Source organism: Lipotes vexillifer, unplaced genomic scaffold (genome assembly GCF_000442215.2).
Source record: "Lipotes vexillifer unplaced genomic scaffold, Lipotes_vexillifer_v1.1 scaffold989, whole genome shotgun sequence".
In the NCBI taxonomy this organism is placed as follows: Eukaryota; Metazoa; Chordata; class Mammalia; order Artiodactyla; family Lipotidae; genus Lipotes; species Lipotes vexillifer.
In genome coordinates, this window is record NW_006796817.1 from 595,899 (window position 1) to 614,455 (window position 18,557).

Genomic DNA, 18,557 nt, shown 5'->3' on the forward strand with positions numbered 1-18,557 from the left:
TGCCTAGGTAATGAGTGATCCCAAGATAGGAAAGAAGGGAGGGGCCAGCATTTAGCACAGGACTGAGCCCAAGATTCAGATGTTTTCAAATGAACAGATGTGTAGCTAGGAAAAGGAAAATCTTTTTACCTGCATGGTTGGCAGGCTGAGAGAACTTGCCCTTTGGCTGAGAACTGTCAGGCCATACTAATGCTTCATTTTGTTTAACACCATAGATATTAAGGATTGATGGTCAGGGACTGCCATAGATGCCATTTCTAAGGTTTGTGGGATTTGAATTTTCATAAATCATATTTTAAAGCATTATAGCATAAAGGAATTCTAGGGTTCTATGAATCCCTCAGTGTGTCTTGGATTTTGATATTTGGAGTCTGTTTAAAATGGAATACACATATTTGTTTGGATTTGGTTTTACCTTGGAGATAATCCTGAGTCATGCTTTAGAGAAGTTCCTTCTGTGATGAAGAGCTCAGCTGTCTGGTGGTCTCTGTGGAAGCCAGATGCTTCCCTTTACCTGTAGTTCTCCCTTCTGGAGCTTGGGGGAAAGGAGGATGGTGTCGGGGAGACTGGAAGCAGATTAAGAGGCCTTCTCTTTATGTACGCCCTGTCTCCATGCCCATGCTCTAAATTACTTGTGTTCACACTCTCAAGTTTCTCAATTTACCACAGAAATTTTATTTATGCTACTGCCACTAGTATTTTCACATATGTTTGATACTTGTCAGTTTACTAGTGTTTTTTTTTAAATAAATTTATTTATTTATTTATTTAGGCTGCATTGGGTCTTCGTTGCTCTGCGCAGGCTTTCTCTAGTCGCGGCGAGCGGGGGCTACTCTTCCTTGGGGTGTGTGGGCTTCTCATTGCGGTGGCTTCTCTTGTTGTGGAGCACAGGCTCTAGGCGCACGGGCTTCAGTAGTTGTGGCACATGGGCTCAGTAGTTGTGGCTCACGGGCTCTAGAGCGCAGGCTTAGTAGTTGTGGCGCACTGGCTTAGTTCTCTGCGGCATGTGGGATCTTCCCGGACCAGGTCTCGAACCCGTGTCCCCTGCACTGGCAGGTGGATTCTTAACCACTGCGCCACCAGGGAAGTCCTACCAATGGTTTTTGATTCATGATCTCATTTTCTTTTCTGCAAAAGGCAGCTGGGCATAAAGAGTGATTGCTCAGAGTCTCATAATTAGTAATGGAGTCGACTTGGGATACAGATCCTCACCGGTGACCAGTTCTCTTTCTTCTGCTCTGGCCTGCCTGTGACTTCAGAATTCTAGTCTGGATCTTTTACCCTGTAGGCCAGTTGTTGCCTTTGTGTTGTGCCCAAGTGGTGTCATTACTTTGGGGAAGGTGCTGTTATTCCATTTTATTTTACAGAAACTGAGGGTAAGAGGAATTTTATGGTTTTGTGACTGTTTGTGGCAGCTCTTTAGTATTAAAGGCACTTTTCAACGTAGAGCACCTTTCTCCTACACCACAAAAGGATTAGTTTTCGGACAAAACAATCCATTTCTGCAGTGGTTATGATTGGGATAACCTAACACCATAATCACATTTCCCTTGTGCGCCTGGCTACCTGTGCCACCTTGTATGTGAATGTTAACCCAGAAGACTCCTTTAGATGTCACTGAACTAGCTACTATAAAAAGTGTTTCACTTTCAAACTCCCACATTCCAAGAACAGAGAAATTTAGCACAAAGGTAACTCGGGGGTGTGTATAGATGGAATTTATTGAGTCTTCTTTTCTGAATGCCAGACACAAAGATTTCAGTAGGAAGGTGTTTTAAAAGGGCTACCTGGAAACTTTGGGAAGGCAGTAGTTATCCATTTTTATTATTTATTCAAGTTTGGAGCTGTGTATTGCAGTGTATAGGTTATTATGTAGGAGCAGGACCTTTAGCCCGGAGAATTCTTAGTCTGTAGCAGAAACGATAAACCCAGAATATTTGTGTTAAATTAGTTCATCATAACCATGAAGCCTGTAATTGAGTTCTGCAGTGGTGAGGAGAATGACTTTCAGGTGTTCTTATGCTACTCTTTAAGTCATTAACTTGTTGAATTGTGTATTTTTCACATTTGCTACTATGGAAAATTCTTAGCGATTTCTTTTAAGACTTTTATAAATTCTTGAGTGTGTGTTTTCCTTAACGTAATTATCTGCGAACATTATTACACTGTCAGAATTTGTACATTAGTCATAATTTTCAGTACTGCTTTACATTCGTTGGGAACGGTCAGCTGGTTGTTTCCACATGTATTTTATTTGCGCCAAAGGTCAGCTCTTTTCAGGTGAACTGATTTTACAGGGTCAGAAGTCTTTCTTTGAACTTTACAACTGTTTGTGCTTGGCTGCATTCACTGTTGTTTAAAATGATTGTTAGTAAGGAAAGGCACTTTAAAGGAAAAATTTTTTTCATTGTTACCTTCATAATCTCCATTCCTGGAAAGTTTTCTGAAATGTTGGATTTTTCTTTGTCTTCATCAAGTAAAACAGGCCCATTTGATGCCCATTTCAAGATCTTCCTTCTGCTGTCTGTCTTGTGGTCCTTTAATTTCTCATTAAGCCCTCCACTGGAGAGTGCCAGAAGGGAGAGAAGATGAAAAGCAAATGAATCATTTTCTAACTGTTAGCAGCTCTGGAAGATGATTTGGAAATTGAAGCTATTCCGGAAGTTCTTTTGCTTTCATTCATCTGCATTGTCTCTGAGACGGTCCTCAATTCAGAGGTCGATTATCCATCTCTTGGTTGACCAGGAATCTCTTTGCCTTTTTTTTGGTCTGTTTGGTTTGGTTCTTGCTGTATCTGAGCATCTTCACAGAGGATGTTTAGAAGTAAGGTACAGAGATAAAATTTAAACTAATCAATACTATTTTTTCTCCTTAGAGCTCTTTAGTGAATGTTTTGATTTGGAGGGATAGTTTAGTAGTTGTTATTGGAAGTGACTAGTAGTAACTTCATTTTATTTTGATGTATCTTACACACAAATGAAGGGAGGCTTTTGGGTACTTTTTAAGAAACATGGGCTTATATAGATTTCCATAATTGCTTTCCTGAATTATTAAGTTTGAGGTTTTATTACATCTTTGTACTGGAACAGAACCTTGGCTTTTGCTGTGGAACAGGTTCAGGGGCATCATATAATTTTGTGTGTGTGTGTGTGTGTGTTTGCTCAAAAAGTTATCGTTTTGATTTAACAGTAAAAAAAAAAAAAAGGATTAATAGTGGACAGTCCTTACAGCTGTAACTTTGATGATGTCTGTTTTTTTACTTGTCTTTGGTCTCCCATTTCTTACTGTTTGGATATTCATGGAGTAGAGTTCTTTACTTCACTTAAGACAGAGGACAGGGCTTCCCTGGTGGTGCAGTGGTTAAGACTCCACCTGCCAATGCAGGGGACATGGGTTCGAGCTGTGGTCCGGGAAGATCCCACATGCTGCGGAACAGTTAAGCCCGGGCACCACAACTACTGAGCCTGAGCTCGAGAGCCCGCAAGCCACAACTACTGAGCCCGCATGCCACAGCTACTGAAGCCCGTGTGTCTAGAGCCCGTGCTCCACAACAGGAGAAGCCACTGCAATGAGAAGCCCGTGCACCACAACGAAGAGTAGCCCCCATTCGCAGCAACTAGAGAGAAAGCCCATGTGCAGCAATGAAGACCCAATGCAGATAAAAATAAAATAAATAAAATAAATAAGTTAAAAAAAGAGAGAAAAGACAGAGAATAGCAGCGTTCAATTACACTAGTGAGTAGGTTCTTGCTATTTTGCTTCAGGGGAATTTTTATAAACCCATTGTGATTGCGCACTTTGTGTTGCTGTTAAATTTGTAAATAAATCCCTACTAGGTGGATAGGGTTAACAGATGGCTGTAGGGGTGTTTTAAGATAATCCTTTCGATTTCTCATTTCTTGGATTCTGTTCTTTCAATTTCTGTCCAAGGAGGGGTTTTATGGAAAGATCTGGACTAGGAGTCAGGAAACCCAAGCTCTTGTTCACTTACTTTCTAGCTGTGGGGACTTGAGCAAGTCTCTTAATCTGCCGGTTTTCTCTTTTGCATCTCTAAAAGGGGGATAGTTATTCACGCTCTGCTACTGTATCAGGAATGTTGGGGGGACACTCTCCCCCTCCCCGCCCCTGCCCATTACTTAGATTGTTTCTTTATTCAAGAATCCCTTTTCAGTTTGTCCTAATATAACTGCAGAGTTCCATTGAGTAAGCTCTTCCCGGAAGTCCTCCATTTTCACATTTGGAATGGTTCTTGGTCTTCCTTTGCTCAGGTCTCCGTCAGTCCATCTATTATATAGTACTTTTTGTTTGTTTGTTTGTTTTCATTTTTGGCTGTGTTGGGTCTTCGTTGCTGCACGCGCACTTTCTCTAGTTGAGGCAAGCAGGGGCTACTCTTCGTTGCGGTGCGCGGGCTTCTCATTGCAGTGGCTTCGCTTGTTGCGGAGCACAGGCTCTAGAGCACAGGCTCCGTAGTTGTGGCGCACGGGCTTAGCTGCTCTGAGGCATGTGGGATCTTCCCGGACTAGGTCTCGAACCCGTGTCTCCTGCATTGGCAGGTGGATTCTTAACCACTGCGCCACCAGGGAAGCCCTTATATAGTACTTTCGAATTTCATTCTGTCCTTCAGTTGCTGCTTGTTGCCTTTCTTCATAGATTGAAAGCTCCACGAGGGCAAGGACCATACCTTTCCTCGCTCTACCCTCCAGTAAATGTTGGTTGACTGAATTATTTTTGAGGCTGTCAGTAATGAATACTTCAGGTGATAGGAAAATGCCAAAGATGGGCATCTTACCAGAACTCTTGGATGACTGGCCTTTTAAATCGCTCAGTTGCTGATCTGCTGATCTGTCTGTTGGATCAGTAACTGAATCAGGTGCTCGTAATACAAATTGGTAAAACGTGTTTCTTGGTTCTGTTACTTCAGATACTGTTTATGAAGCAAGTCAGAGGAATGAAAGGTTGTCACAGCAGCCCTGAATTTGACATTTGTTCCATTTCTCACCCTATAGCATGTGGAGACCTATCTGTATCCAACTGCTGAGTGTGGAGAATAAAAACTGACCCCATGTTGTCTGGTCCACATTTTAGCTCGTTTGCTTTGAAGAATTTGCAAGGTAGAGAAATAGATGCTTCAGGCTCTGATTTCAGCCCCTGCTGTGCTATGCAAATGTTCTCTACATGCCTGAGTGACCTTTTGAGAAAGAGCCTTTGTGATCTTCTGTAGCCAGGGCCTGTTCTGGGAATTAGTGTGCCAGATTCCTCTAAAAGTGGGAAAAGTGAATCTGTGCAAAGACCACGTTAAGGGAAAAAAAACAAAAAACAAAAACACACAACCCAAACAGCGCTTTTCCTGGATAAATACCGATAACTCCATGTTTCTTACTGTCTTTTGCCAAAGCTTTTGAAATTTGCTCTGGAGTTTGCTTTGCCTGGTGATTTGGGGAATGATGTGTGTGAGGGAGAACTGACTAAAGCAGTTCAGTAGCTGGGAAACTGTTTAAGTGCTTTTGAATTGTAGATAAAAATAAATTCAAGCTGGCATCTTTAGTATCTGGGTGTTTATCAGTGCCTTCAGGCTGGCTCTCCATAAGTGCCAGGGGACTGACTCTCAGATTTGTAAGGTTCTTTTTGCCCCCAATTGTGCTTTAATGGTTTGGCATTTAACTGTTTTCTATTTGTTTTGATTATTGTACAAAATGAAATGTATCATTATTAAAAGTATGATTAGTTTTTCTATTTTACAAAAGAGCTACCATTCTGACATATTTCTCCTGGAAAGAGATACCGGTGTCTTGGAGGTTTATGGTTTTTAATGCTTTTGCTATGGTGTTTAGTTTATATAGCTGAAATGCTGATGAAAAAGTTTTCCCTTTCTCTCTTTCTCTTAACCTTTTTGATAAGGATCATCACAGATTTGTACCAGGATAAGGTTGTAGAGGTAATCATAGTGTTCTCCCGTAGGAATTCTAAAAATTGAATTATCGGAGAAGGTAGGTAGAGTTTGAATGACTGGTTTACTCACTAGGCTCTCTACCTTCTCTAAGTATAGGATAACTCTTTCTCTGTAAAGATTTGCCAGTCTCTTGGGGACCCATAGAATGCCTTAGAGGAATCCTTTCCTCCCCAGATCTTTGCCTTGTAGCAGGTTTTAATTGAGCAAAGATGAATAGTTTTCTGGTGTTTGGCCTGCTCTGTTGGGTGAGAAAACTTTTCTATTCTGTTTTCATAGTTACATGCACTGTCACATGTCTTTTTCTCTTCCCCAAGTTTCCCTGGAACCTGGGCTCCCCGAGACGCAGCACTGGAGCAGATGGATAATGGAGACTGGGGCTATATGGTGAGAGGCTTTTGCAGATGCATTTTGAAGGCTGGCAAAAGATTTTTGTGTGTCTTTCCCTGCCTCTTATGTATTCTTAGGTATAATACATCTCATAAGAATGAAAATTATCAATGGTGCAAGCCGGCCCCCCCCCCCGCATTAGTTTAGATGTATTTTTTGGGTATTTTAACTTTGTTTGGTGTTTTTAGGTAAGCAAGCTCAACATGGACTCTCTATGTAACTTTTTATAATCATTTTTTTTTTGGTCTTTAAAGTATGTTGCCCTTAAAATTCTTCCATCATGGAGTAGTGACTGTTAAATGTCTAGTAGGTAATGGGTAGAGAGGACATTTTCTTGTGGTTGGGAAGGTTAACGGTTGAGAAGGTGCCACTTCTCCCACTAGCACTTTTTTTCGCATGTGCATGTGTCTTCCTATTTTTCTTTTCCTTTGGCAAGAAATATTTTATTTGTATAGTACCTGTCTTTATCTGTCTTATTTTATTTCTTAAATATGATTTAAAAAACCAAACTTATGTATTATTTAGAGAAGCTTGCTTTTCAAAATTAAAGGCCAGATTGCAACATTAATGTTACAAAAGTGAATATACTATCAGATTATGAAATTTGAAAGCTGCTGTTAGCCTTTGGGTATATGAGATTGTGTTGACCAAACTGTGTATTTTAACTTAGTATTTGATACTGTTATTTCCATGAAAAAGTTAGGAAGATTAGGTCTACACAAATTTTTATTTTTAAAATAAATTTCATGATTTTTCCCCCTCCTTTTGAGGGGGAAAAGACAAAGGGAATATTGAAAGTAGATGTTTTATGTTATCAAATCATTTTTATTCTATTTTATGTTAAATTGAGTTAAGAAAAATGAAAGTTTTTTTTTTTTTTTTAATCTGAAAAAAACTTAAATGAGTATATTTTAGTTTGGCCTCTCTCCTCCTCCCATAATATACTCTGACCTGAAAACTTCTCTCTAGATACTGGGCCTGAAATAAAGTGGCTTTCGAAGCCATGTCCTCCTTTTTTAGTGTAAGGCTTTGAAGAATTAGACGTATCCCTTTTCTCTATTGAAAGCAAATGTTAGATCCCTTCATCCGGGTGGGTTTCTCACTGAAAATAAAGCTATATTTTGCATCAGTGGATTGCTAGATGTGTTGTAGCCTGAATCTTTTGCTTTGCTTGTTACCACTAATTTTCTTAATTTGTCAAAGTTAGGATTTAAAAAAATTTCAGATGACTGATCATTTTTTAAAAAATTTCAGATGACTGACCCAGTCACGTTAAATGTAGGTGGACACTTGTACACAACGTCTCTCACCACGTTGACGCGTTACCCGGATTCCATGCTTGGAGCTATGTTTGGGGGAGACTTCCCCACAGCTCGAGACCCTCAAGGCAATTACTTCATTGATCGAGATGGACCTCTTTTCCGATATGTCCTCAACTTCTTGAGAACTTCAGAGTTGACCTTACCCCTGGATTTTAAGGAATTTGATCTGCTTCGGAAAGAAGCAGATTTTTATCAGATTGAGCCCTTGATTCAGTGTCTCAATGACCCCAAGCCTTTGTATCCTATGGATACTTTTGAAGAAGTTGTGGAGTTATCTAGTACTCGGAAGCTTTCTAAGTACTCCAATCCAGTAGCTGTCATCATAACCCAATTAACCATCACCACCAAGGTCCATTCCTTACTAGAAGGTATATCAAACTATTTTACAAAGTGGAATAAGCACATGATGGACACCAGAGATTGCCAGGTTTCCTTTACTTTTGGACCCTGTGATTATCACCAGGAAGTTTCTCTCCGAGTCCACCTGATGGAATACATTACAAAACAAGGTTTCACAATCCGAAACACCCGAGTGCATCACATGAGTGAGCGGGCCAACGAGAACACAGTGGAGCACAACTGGACTTTCTGCAGGCTGGCCCGGAAGACAGATGACTGACCTCCAGCACTGGGAGAAGTTCCTGGAAATGGACTCCCCAGGAGATTGAAGAGGCTGATTTTTTTTTTTTTTTTTAAATCACAGTGTGAGATTTTTTTTTTTTTTTTTTTTTTTTTTTTTTTTTTATATTTGTATTTATTTGAAGGCACTGGGGACCAGAAGGAAGTTTTGTGCTTCAGCAGAGACTCCTCTATGTTTTGTTCCCTTCACCCTGAGTATGCATGTGCCTGTTCAGAGCCTCCAGATACCTTTTTTATAAAAAGAAGTCTGAAAATCATTATGGTATATAATCTACCCTTAACAGAGCTTTTTTTATTACAGTGCTAAAATGATTTCTGATTAAATAGTCCCTAACTCAACTAGAAGGCTAAAAATGCAGGAATGAAAGAATAAACAGAGTACTCATGATGCCTTTGGGAAAAATCAAAACATCATGTAGGGTGACCTAGTTTTCAAACCAATAAGCAGTATTAGAATATTAAAGGAAAACTGTTCCAATCATTTAAAAGTACTTGTTAAGTACTGCTTTTTACAGTTATGACAACTGTTTCTTTCTATGCATATAAATCAAGCAACCAAATATCTGTAGCCATGGAAATGTCTGACTAGAAATATTTATATTGGCTTCTGAATACAAAATGTCCCTGTGGTAGAAATCTTACTTCTTATGCCTGGTGCAGTATAATTCCCAAGTGTACTGTCTACCAGAAAAAATAAATAAATGAATGAAATATGAAAATTAGGTTTGTATTTATTGATTATTGTCAGTTAAGGGGGAAAATCATATTCTTTGTCTAAAATATGCATTGTTTTATGTCCCAATAAATGCTGCCTATAGCACATTTGTATTTGATTCAGGAGGACTCAGTGGAACTTTGTGGATGTGGTTTATAGAATTCTACTATGCTGTTGAAGCAGGGAATTGATGGAATTATTAGTTTTGTCTAAAAGTGCATATCTGGACAGTGAACGTACAGTTTGACAAATTTTTTTTCAAATAGGACGTATTTTGAAGATTATAGATTTTTCTTCAGTAAGCCACCAGTTGTCATTGCTCTATGACCCTTATTCTAGCTTTGTATCGAGCACAGGGACAAACCGACTCTTTAGCCATTTTATTCTCATATATTATGGTGACCCACAAATGTATTTTGTTATTAAGGTTAAATTTCTGAGGAGAAGAAAACTGCAGTGAATGAAGGATCTAGAACAGTTGGAAATATCATGTACTTTTTAAAATTTTACTGTAGTCTTATTTTGCATAGTTCATTTGATTCTATTTCTTGGAAATTACTCACTGGAAGGATTATGTTAACTATAGTGAAACTTCCTACTTTGCTAGAACACCTTTTAAAAGAAAGTTCAGAAATTTCTTCCCTGTTGTCTAAGGGAGGAGTAGAGTCCTTAGGCTCACTCCTTTTCTCCTCTGAGAAGATTCTGAAATTCTCTCTTTCAAAGAAGGATGAAAACATTTACTTACATCCATTTCTGCCCACGTCTCTCTGAAAACTTAAGATTGGACAAATGACCAATATCCAGAAACCTATAACTACCCCGTTTTTACCATTTTCAAACTAAAATCCCTTAATGTTATTGGTAGGTTGCTGTGGTTTCAGTAAATGTACGAAGTATGAGGTTATCTTTTTAGAAAATGGTCTCCTCCTTCAAATTGATTAGCTAAAAAAGAAACAAGAAAAGGAACAGCCCAGCCAGCTGTGTGTTGTTGAGTTAGCTGCGGTGAATGAAAGATGAAATTATTTGGGTTGAAAACAGGTATGGAAATGGGAATAAATAGTTGTTCCAAGGTTTTAAGAGTTAAACATCTATGAGGTCTCTTCCTTGTCCAGATTACTGGAGATAAGTTTGCTTTTGGTAAATTTTCTCAGATTTATAAATTATTAACAATTAAATGATTATTTATATGAGTAAATTAGGAAAAGTAGCCCGCTGAGATTTTTTTGCAATTTAATTTGTTTGATGGTATTCAATTTTGAGTGTTTTATATACTTGGGCAGTTGAAAATGATGTGAAAAATGTAGGTCGGTTATATTTGGGTAGTTTGAGACAATTATGTCTTTTATGAAACTTTAAATCATTTTTACTTTGGAAGAGTTGATTTTTTAAACATTTATGTTAGTTGTATTCCTAAGGCTCTTTTTTTTCCTTTTCATTTTCTTAATTGAAGTATAGTTGATGTACAATATTATATTGGTTTCAGGTGTACAACATAGTGATTCAGCGTTCATATACATTACGAATTGATCACTATAAGTCTGGTAACCATCTGTCACCATACAAAGTTATCACACTATTATTGACTATACTCCCTATGCTGTACATTACATCCCGTGGCTTGCTTATTTTATAACTGAAAGTTTGTACCTTTTAATCCCTTTCACCTACATCCCATCCCCACCTCCGCTAACCACCACTATATCTATGAGTCTCTTTCTGTTTTGTTTTGTTTGCTCATTTGTTTTTTAGATTCCACATGTAGGTAAAATCATATGGTATTTGTCTTTCTGTGTTTGATTTATTTCACTTAGCCAGTACCCTCTTATGTCCATTCATGTTGTTGCAAATGGCACAATCTCATTCTTTTTTATGGCTGAGTAATATTCCTTTGTTTATGTACACCACAGTGTCTTTAGCCATTCATGTCTTGTTGGACACTTAGGTTGCTTCCAGATCTTGGCTGTTGTAAATAGTGCTGCAGTGAACGTAGGGGTACATGTATCTTTTCAAATTAGTGTTTTTGTTTTCTTTGGGTAAATACCCAGAAGTGGAATTGCTGGATTGTATCATAGTTCTATTTTTAATTTTTTGAGGAACCTCCATACTGTTTTCCATAGAGGCGGCACCAACTTACATTCCCTGCAGCAGTGCACAAGTGTTTCCTTTTCTCCATGTCCTTGCCAGTACTTGTTATTTATTACCTTTTTAATGACAGCCATTCTGATTGGTGTGTGGTGATCTACATTTTATTTAGATTATACCAAGTATAGACACTTTTAGAAGAGGATTGTTTATGTGCATGTGTGTGTGTGTGTGTATGTGTTCTTTTAAGCCCTGGGATAAATAAATGTGTGCTATAAGGACACAAGTGATAACTAATGAGTCTATTGGCTTTTGCTAGATCTGAAGCAAATCCTGGCATTTAACAAAATAGAAGCTGCAAATGGATAGTGCCACTGTTTTTTTATTGTGGGAAATTTCAAACATATTCGGAAGTAGAATAATGTAAACACCCACGTACCCACTGAATAGCTTCAACAATGATTCACTCCCCCTTTTTCTTCCCATGGATTATTTTGAAATAAATCACAGATATTTCATCTGCTTCTGTGTCTCTGGAAGATAATGATTCTTTTTAAAAAATACATACATATGTAGTTGTAGATTTTAATGATGCATATGCCATAGTACCATTACCATGGGGTGGTGCCTCTTGAATGCTGTTGATTATTTCATAGCCTGGATCTCCAGCCTTGTAATAGTGGTCTTATATATTTCTCATAGGCAGGGTTCCCCTGTTTGTAGAAAAAAGTGCATTGTTAAGACAGACTATTTGTGCCAGGATTAATGACTTTTACTTTCAAATTAAGTTTTTAGTTTCAAAAAAGTAACATTACATACGATTCTTAATTTATTTTAAAAATTCATTTTGTGTGAACATAAGGGGAAACATTTTTTCCAAAGGGCATCCTTCCTTTTCTCATGCAGATTTTAAATTGTGGATGCAGGTGGCCAATTAAAAAAACACAGCTATCATTTGCTTTGGGGATTTAATACAAATGAAAGGCTTGACTCTTTGAGGCTCTTTGAAATTGAACATGTTAACCACAAAGCAAGGAACCAGAAGGTGAAATCAGGTAAGTAATATTCTATGTCAGAATTGGGTATCCCCATTATTCTCTAATGTGATGTCTTGATTTCTTTTCTTCACAGATCTCCCCTCATCTTTTATAATATTTACTTGTTTACTTTTTTGCCTGTCTCAGTTAAAACTGTAAGCTCTTTGACCACAGGGTCTATAACTCTTTTGTTCTCCTGTGTCCTCAGTACCTAGAATAGTTTCTGGCATACATCATAGCTCAGTAACTATTTGTTGAATGATTGAATGAATGCATGGATTAGTAGATGTGTTTAACGCATCTGGCAACTACTTGAATAAGTTTCTGCAATAGAATAATTGGGAGGAAATAGGATTCTTATTTTGAAATTACCCCCAGTGGTTCTTTCACTGCTTGCATCTATAGGGAATCACTTAGATAGGAGTTCACGTGGGGAACAGGAACAGTCTTTTGCAGTTCATTTCGGAGAAACTGTCTTGAAATAGCATCCAAATCAGGAAAAAAGCCAAAAGGCAGAACACCATAGCGAGAGTAAACCATGGGAGTGCATCATCCTGTCTGGCGATAAAGCTCAGCACTTAACCTGCCCCAGACAGGAGAGACTCTTATAATTCTAAGATATTCAACACAGTATAGCACTTTTCTTTTGGTAGAAATGTCAGTGAAATAAATTCCTGTGTGTACTTTTGTGTCTACAAGGCATGTTTCAAGGTAGCTTTTGTTTTAATTTATTTGAAATACCTGTAGTGTTCCTTTTTCTGCTAGTGCAAATGAGGAAAAATGTCTCTAACTGCAGTTTCAAAATTACCTACAGCAGATTAGAAAATACACTTTAAAAGGGCTATTTTGGTGGTGCCTAGAGGAGCCAGAAATGTAAGATTAGGGAGCCATATATTAGTTGTCAACCAAGTGTTGTTTTAACTAACTGGAAACATTCTTCAAGGTCACTTATAATCTCACATTCATAAAATCGCTGTGCATGAAAGAGTCACGTTGCTGTACCTGTCACCTTTTTTGCAAGGTAATGTAAGCTAGGATGGCAAAAGTTTGCAGTATTGGGTATGCAGCAGGGTCCTTGTTCCGCTGCGTAGGTCACAGAACCATGTTCATTTACTCTGTAAGTGCAAAGTATCTACTCTGTGGTAGACCCTGGAGTGGGGAAGATGAAAACTCCATCCTTGTTCACAGTCACGTGGCAGGAGATCGGGAAGAGTGAATGGGATGGCGTGCATCACCATCTTACCAAGTCTGCTGATGCTGTGGGTCAGTCATGCCCCTCATCTAGACAAGCCTGCCCTCATATAGTGTCCAGATTAAATTCTTTCAAGATGAAGAGTAAAAACAAGTAAAAGACAAGGAAGCCCCTGTGTTCTTTGGTGAATATGAGGAATGAGGAGAACGGGCATGTTTCCTTGTGTTGCTAGTAAAGCAGGTTTGAGCTAGATATGTCAGTGTTTCCTGACAGGTGTTAAGGCAGGGTAGGTTTTTCTCTCAAGTACCAAAGGGCATGTGTGTTTCTTTAGACCACAGGGGCTAATCTGGAGTGACAGGATTGCTGTAGTTCTATGCCAGGATTTAAATGTTAGAAAGTAGAGAGATCTAATCATTAGAAAAAGTAACACACTAGAAGTGGCTTAACTGTACTAAGCAGTAAATGTATTGTACCTTCTTTAGGTAAGTTCTTTATCTTTCCTTGTTGAGTTAAAAGGATGCCTTCCTGGAGACAGGGATTGGCCTTCTAGCTGACAGCCATCGTGGGGGTAACGTTGTGTTGCAACTTTAGATAACCGTGTTAAATTAAGCTATGAGGTATGACAGGATGCAGAATTTTAAGAGCAAGTCTAACACCATGCTAAGTGTGAATGAAAGCCTGAGAGGTGCCAATTTGATGAGGTGTTAAGACACCTTTTCTGAAATTTGACTGAGGAGGAAAGAGGTAAAAAACTAGACTTCATCATCTGAATTACATATCTGCATTATAGAACTTAAAATAACCTGTTGTATAGCTATAGAGTGTCTTTGTTTTGATCATCTGTATCAAATCTGCTAGTAAATGTTGGTTCCCCAAATTGTAAATACAGGGTTTATTTCTCTACTCCAGTTAATGTAGGCGTTGATATTCATAATGTTTCCCAATGAGGCTCAGAGCAGAGAGTCTGGGATGCTGGCTGTAGACTGTTAGAATTTTATGAGTCCTCCCCCTTCTTCTGTTAATGAGTTCTCGTGTTCTCTCCTGGGACATCTGGGGATCTTTTTGCCATAACCCTTGTAATTGTCATTTATTTGGCTTTCCTGGGATACTGATGGCAGTGCAGCAGGCTTCTTTGTCCCTGGGATGTTCTTCCTTGTAGAGAAGGGGGAGGAGGCATCTCTAGCAGGCAGTGAGGGCTGAGAGAGACCCCCACCCCCAAGCTTCCTATCACCCCTGAATACCTACTGTATCGACACGAAACTAAGAGTTAAAAGGCTGAAATTAAGATGGTTAAATCAGTGCAGTGATTTATCTTTTTATTTCTGTTACTTAAAAGCCACTTTGCCACTATGTGTGTATGCCCTTGTGTATGTCAAGCCGTGATTTAGAGCTTGGGCCTTTCTCTAAATTTCCTTTACCAAATTCTGAGCAATGCATTTTGCTTATTACAGTTCAGACTCAGAGTTCCTACCAGGCCACATCCCTGCTCCTGGTTTCTTTTATGTATTCTCAAAATATTTTAAATAGACATGCTATGCCAAGCAATTTCTAACCTAATGGGAATCAATTAAAATGGGAAAACATGGAGGTATATTCACTGCTTGCTCTCGGCTCTCTTGCATAATTTATAATGTGTTCTATTCAACTACCTGAGTATTGGTTGGTGACTTCTGAGCCCACTGGAACAGACGTTCATAGACATTTCCATCATAACAACCAAGTGCTGAATTTAAACACTGATCGGTGAAGTCAAAAGCATCAGTTAACAAGATAGCATCCTTTCTGAGAGAAAAAAACAAGAGTCGTATTTTAGATTGCTTTTACGAATCTGATTAATCTGGGATGGTGAATAGCAACACCTAATTAGAAGTTGCATCATTATCCACTTTTCGAACAACTCAGCTTTTTTTTTCTTTAAGTTTTAATTTTTGATCAGTTATCTAAGCACAGTATAAAGAGTCAAATAGTTCTTCAAGGCTTGTTATTGAAAATCAGCATATCCCTGCCTCTCACCTCCATTTCCTCCCCCCTACCCCTAGAGGCAATCAGTTTTAGTCTTTTAGCGGATATTTTGGGAATTTACCTGATTGACTCTAAATGTCTTGTTTGTATTGCTACTTCATATTCATTGGTGCTAGATATTATCTGTCGACTATTACAGAAGATACGGATTTATTTTAGCACCACTCTCCTCAGCAGTACCGATCATCCCCCCCTCCCCATCCCCCAACCTCTGCTTCCTCCCCACGGCCTTCCTGCCTCCCAACATAATTACAGTTTTGGCCAGACTGATATTCAGTGCTTACCTTGTTATGACTGTATGTATCCTGTATGTTAGTATGACTTTATGTATTCTGTTCACGGCGGAGCCGTGTTCCCACCACATCTCTCCTGTTCTAGGGGTCGCTCTCCAGCGCTTCTGTCATAATTCTTAATGATTTCACTGTCTAGGTGGAGGTTCCTCTAAAACTTGATTTCTCAGTTCCTTGAATCTTCTCCGCTGACCGTGTTCTACAGCCTTTGCTCTGTCACTGTCTGCCAAGATCACGCACCAGGCCTTGTCATCCACATCTGCATCTCACCATAGTCTCAGCCATGTTCTTGTCACTGTCTCCTCTCTTTCTAGCTTACTCCCTCTACTATTCTGACTTCTATGATTCTTATTTTCCCTTTCAAGCGACAAAATTATTTTAACCTATGGAATGAAATATTAAAATAATTGTTCACATGCTTCCCTTCCTTTATTAGCAGAGGATATAAAATAAAATATGTGATTGTTTACACTCTTCCTTAACCCTCGTTTCACAGAATATTTGAGGTGACTGAGATACTGTACTCATAAAATCCTTTCTGGATGGCCTTTAATCATTATTATGAAATGATTTTCCTACAGGGCTGCTCATGATTCTTTGACCCTCCTGGCACCTACTGCCTATTTAAAGTCCCTCATCTACATGGTCTCACTTCCCTCATCTGTCTGAAATTCCATGGTCTATTATATTCACGCCCTCCAAACAATATTCAACAATTTTTCTTGCTTTGTCATACTTGTTTGGCAAAACCGCATTCCTCGTTATTTCCAGTTTTCCACCGACTTTGCCCCATACCTTTGTAACAATATATGGCTGGAAAAACCAATACTGACTGTTGTAATAAGGACTCAAGTGGGCCCTTATTGCTACCCGGCAGTCGTATCACATTCTAATTCATTTACTCCTTCATCTCTTAGATGATTATCTCCTACCTTCTCTTTGATCTTCACATCTACACTACTCACCTCCCCATCTCTCTTAACCCAGATGACTTTGAGTCCTATTTCACTGGTAAAATAGAATTGGTGAGAAGAGTTCCACAAGTTCCCACCCATGCATTTAAACATATGGGGTTTTCTCTCATAGTACAGGTAAACTGTCCAGGTTCCCAGCTCAGACCAGTCCCTCCTTGTCCACTAGATGCCTTCCCCTCCTGCCTAGTAGAGAGCAATGTTCCAGAAGTCCTCCTGCCTTTCCCCTGTAACGTCAAAATTCCCCTCTCTCCCGGATCATTTCCATCAGTTTCCAAACAAGGTGTCATTTCTCCCACCTAAAAACAATCATTTGGGGCTTCCCTGGTGGCGCAGTGGTCGAGAGTCCGCCTGCCGATGCAGGGGACACGGGTTCGTGCCCCGGTCCGGGAAGATCCCACATGCCGCGGAGCGGCTGGGCCCGTGAGCCATGGCCGCTGAGCCTGCGCGTCCGGAGCCTGTGCTCCGCAGTGGGAGAGGCCGTAACGGTGAGAGGCCCGCGTACCGCAAAAAAAATGAAATAAAATAAAAACAGTCATTTGACTCTATTTCCCTCTCCATCACGTGACCCATATCTTGGCTCCGCTTTGTGACTAAACTTCTTGAAAGAGTTCTGCTTGTTGATGCTTTGCTCCTTCCAGTTCCTCTCCGCCTCTTCTCCAACTAGATCCTACGTTCAGGTCTTCACTCCCACCGTTCCACTGAAGCAGCTCTTGTCGAGGTCACCTCAGTATCATCTTTGGAGGGTCCCAAGACTCCGTACTTGGGCCTCTTCTCTTCATACACTCACCCCTTGTGGTACCATCCTTCTCATGGCTTTAAATTCCAACCATATGCCAGTGACTTCGAAATTTCTCTCTCCAGTCTCTCCTGCTTACTAACATCTTACCTGATTTCTAGCAGGCTCTTCAAACTTGATGTATTCCAAACCAAACTCCTGACCTTCTAGACCTTCTATCCATCCTGCCCAAACCTGGGCCTCCTGTAGTCTTCCCCGTTTCTAGTAAATGGCGACTCTGTCCTGGCCCAAAACCTGAACTCCTCTCTGTCTCTTACATTCCATATCTAGTCTGTCAGCAAATCTTGTTCTACCTTCAAAATATATCCAGACTTCTACCACTTGCCACCACCTCCAGTGCTATCACCCTGGTCCAATCCAGCAGCATCTCTCCCCTGGATTATTGCAGCAGCCTCCTGACTGGACTCCCTGCTTTTCACTCTTGTCCCCCTCCCGAGTCAATTCTTAATATGGCAGCTGGAGTGATCCTTTAGAAACACACCTCAGATCTCCTCAGATTGTGTCTGTCCTACGCTCAGAACCTTCCTTGTTCTCACACAGAGTGAAAGTCAAAGTCTTACGTCTTTGCAGTGACCTACACCCACCCCATTGTCGTTCCCAGTACACCCCTAGTTCTCTGACCCCTGTTCTCATTCTCCACCTCAGTCATGCCACTCCAGCTGCTGCGGCCTCTTCTCTGTTTGCTGGATGGACACGCCAGGCACTCTCTGGCTTCCAGCATTTGTACTTCTCCTTTGCCTGGAATGCACTTCTCCCAGCCAACCACATGGCTCCTCTCACCTCCCCACCTTCAGATCTTTCCTCAGACGTCACTCTCCCCTGAGAGGCCTTCTCTAACCTATTTGAAACTACAGTCCTCCACCCCCACCCCCAGCATTCCTCATCCCCCTTCCCTGCTATCTTTTTCTTCGTAGCGTTTATTACCACTTTGCACACTATATGTTTGACTTATTTTGTGTATGTGTGTTTGTTTCCTCCAGTCTGTTGCCTTTTCAATCTGAAACTCATATCCTTCATTTGAGGAGTATTTTCTTGAATTATTTTGTTAATGATTTGCTCCCTTCTGCTTTCTTTGCCTTCTCTTTCTAGACCTGTTCTTTAGATGATGGACAGTTAGGATCAGTCCTCTTACTATTTTTGTCTTCTTGCCT

The 18,557-nt window shown here is 39.9% G+C and overlaps 2 protein-coding genes across 3 annotated transcripts in view; one reads left to right on the forward strand and one right to left on the reverse strand.

Annotated features, from left to right (window-relative positions):
* KCTD6 (potassium channel tetramerization domain containing 6) overlaps window positions 1-9,020 on the forward strand; it is a 9,966-nt gene extending 946 nt beyond the window's left edge. The window contains exons 1-3 of one of the 2 annotated variants that reach the window (XM_007469018.1): window positions 4,243-4,268; window positions 6,265-6,334; window positions 7,592-8,278. In XM_007469018.1, the coding sequence (XP_007469080.1) occupies window positions 4,243-4,268; window positions 6,265-6,334; window positions 7,592-8,278 (783 nt within the window). Of the gene's footprint in view, window positions 1-4,242; window positions 4,269-6,264; window positions 6,335-7,591 lie in introns of those variants that run through there. The other variant, XM_007469019.1, reaches the window with a different exon arrangement.
* Window positions 9,021-11,745: 2,725 nt separating this feature from the next.
* ACOX2 (acyl-CoA oxidase 2) overlaps window positions 11,746-18,557 on the reverse strand; it is a 33,738-nt gene continuing 26,926 nt past the window's right edge. The window contains exons 13-14 of the mRNA XM_007469020.1: window positions 14,974-15,106; window positions 11,746-11,808 (exon numbers count right to left, since the gene is read on the reverse strand). Of these exons, the coding sequence (XP_007469082.1) occupies window positions 11,746-11,808; window positions 14,974-15,106 (196 nt within the window). The remainder of the gene's footprint in view (window positions 11,809-14,973; window positions 15,107-18,557) is intronic.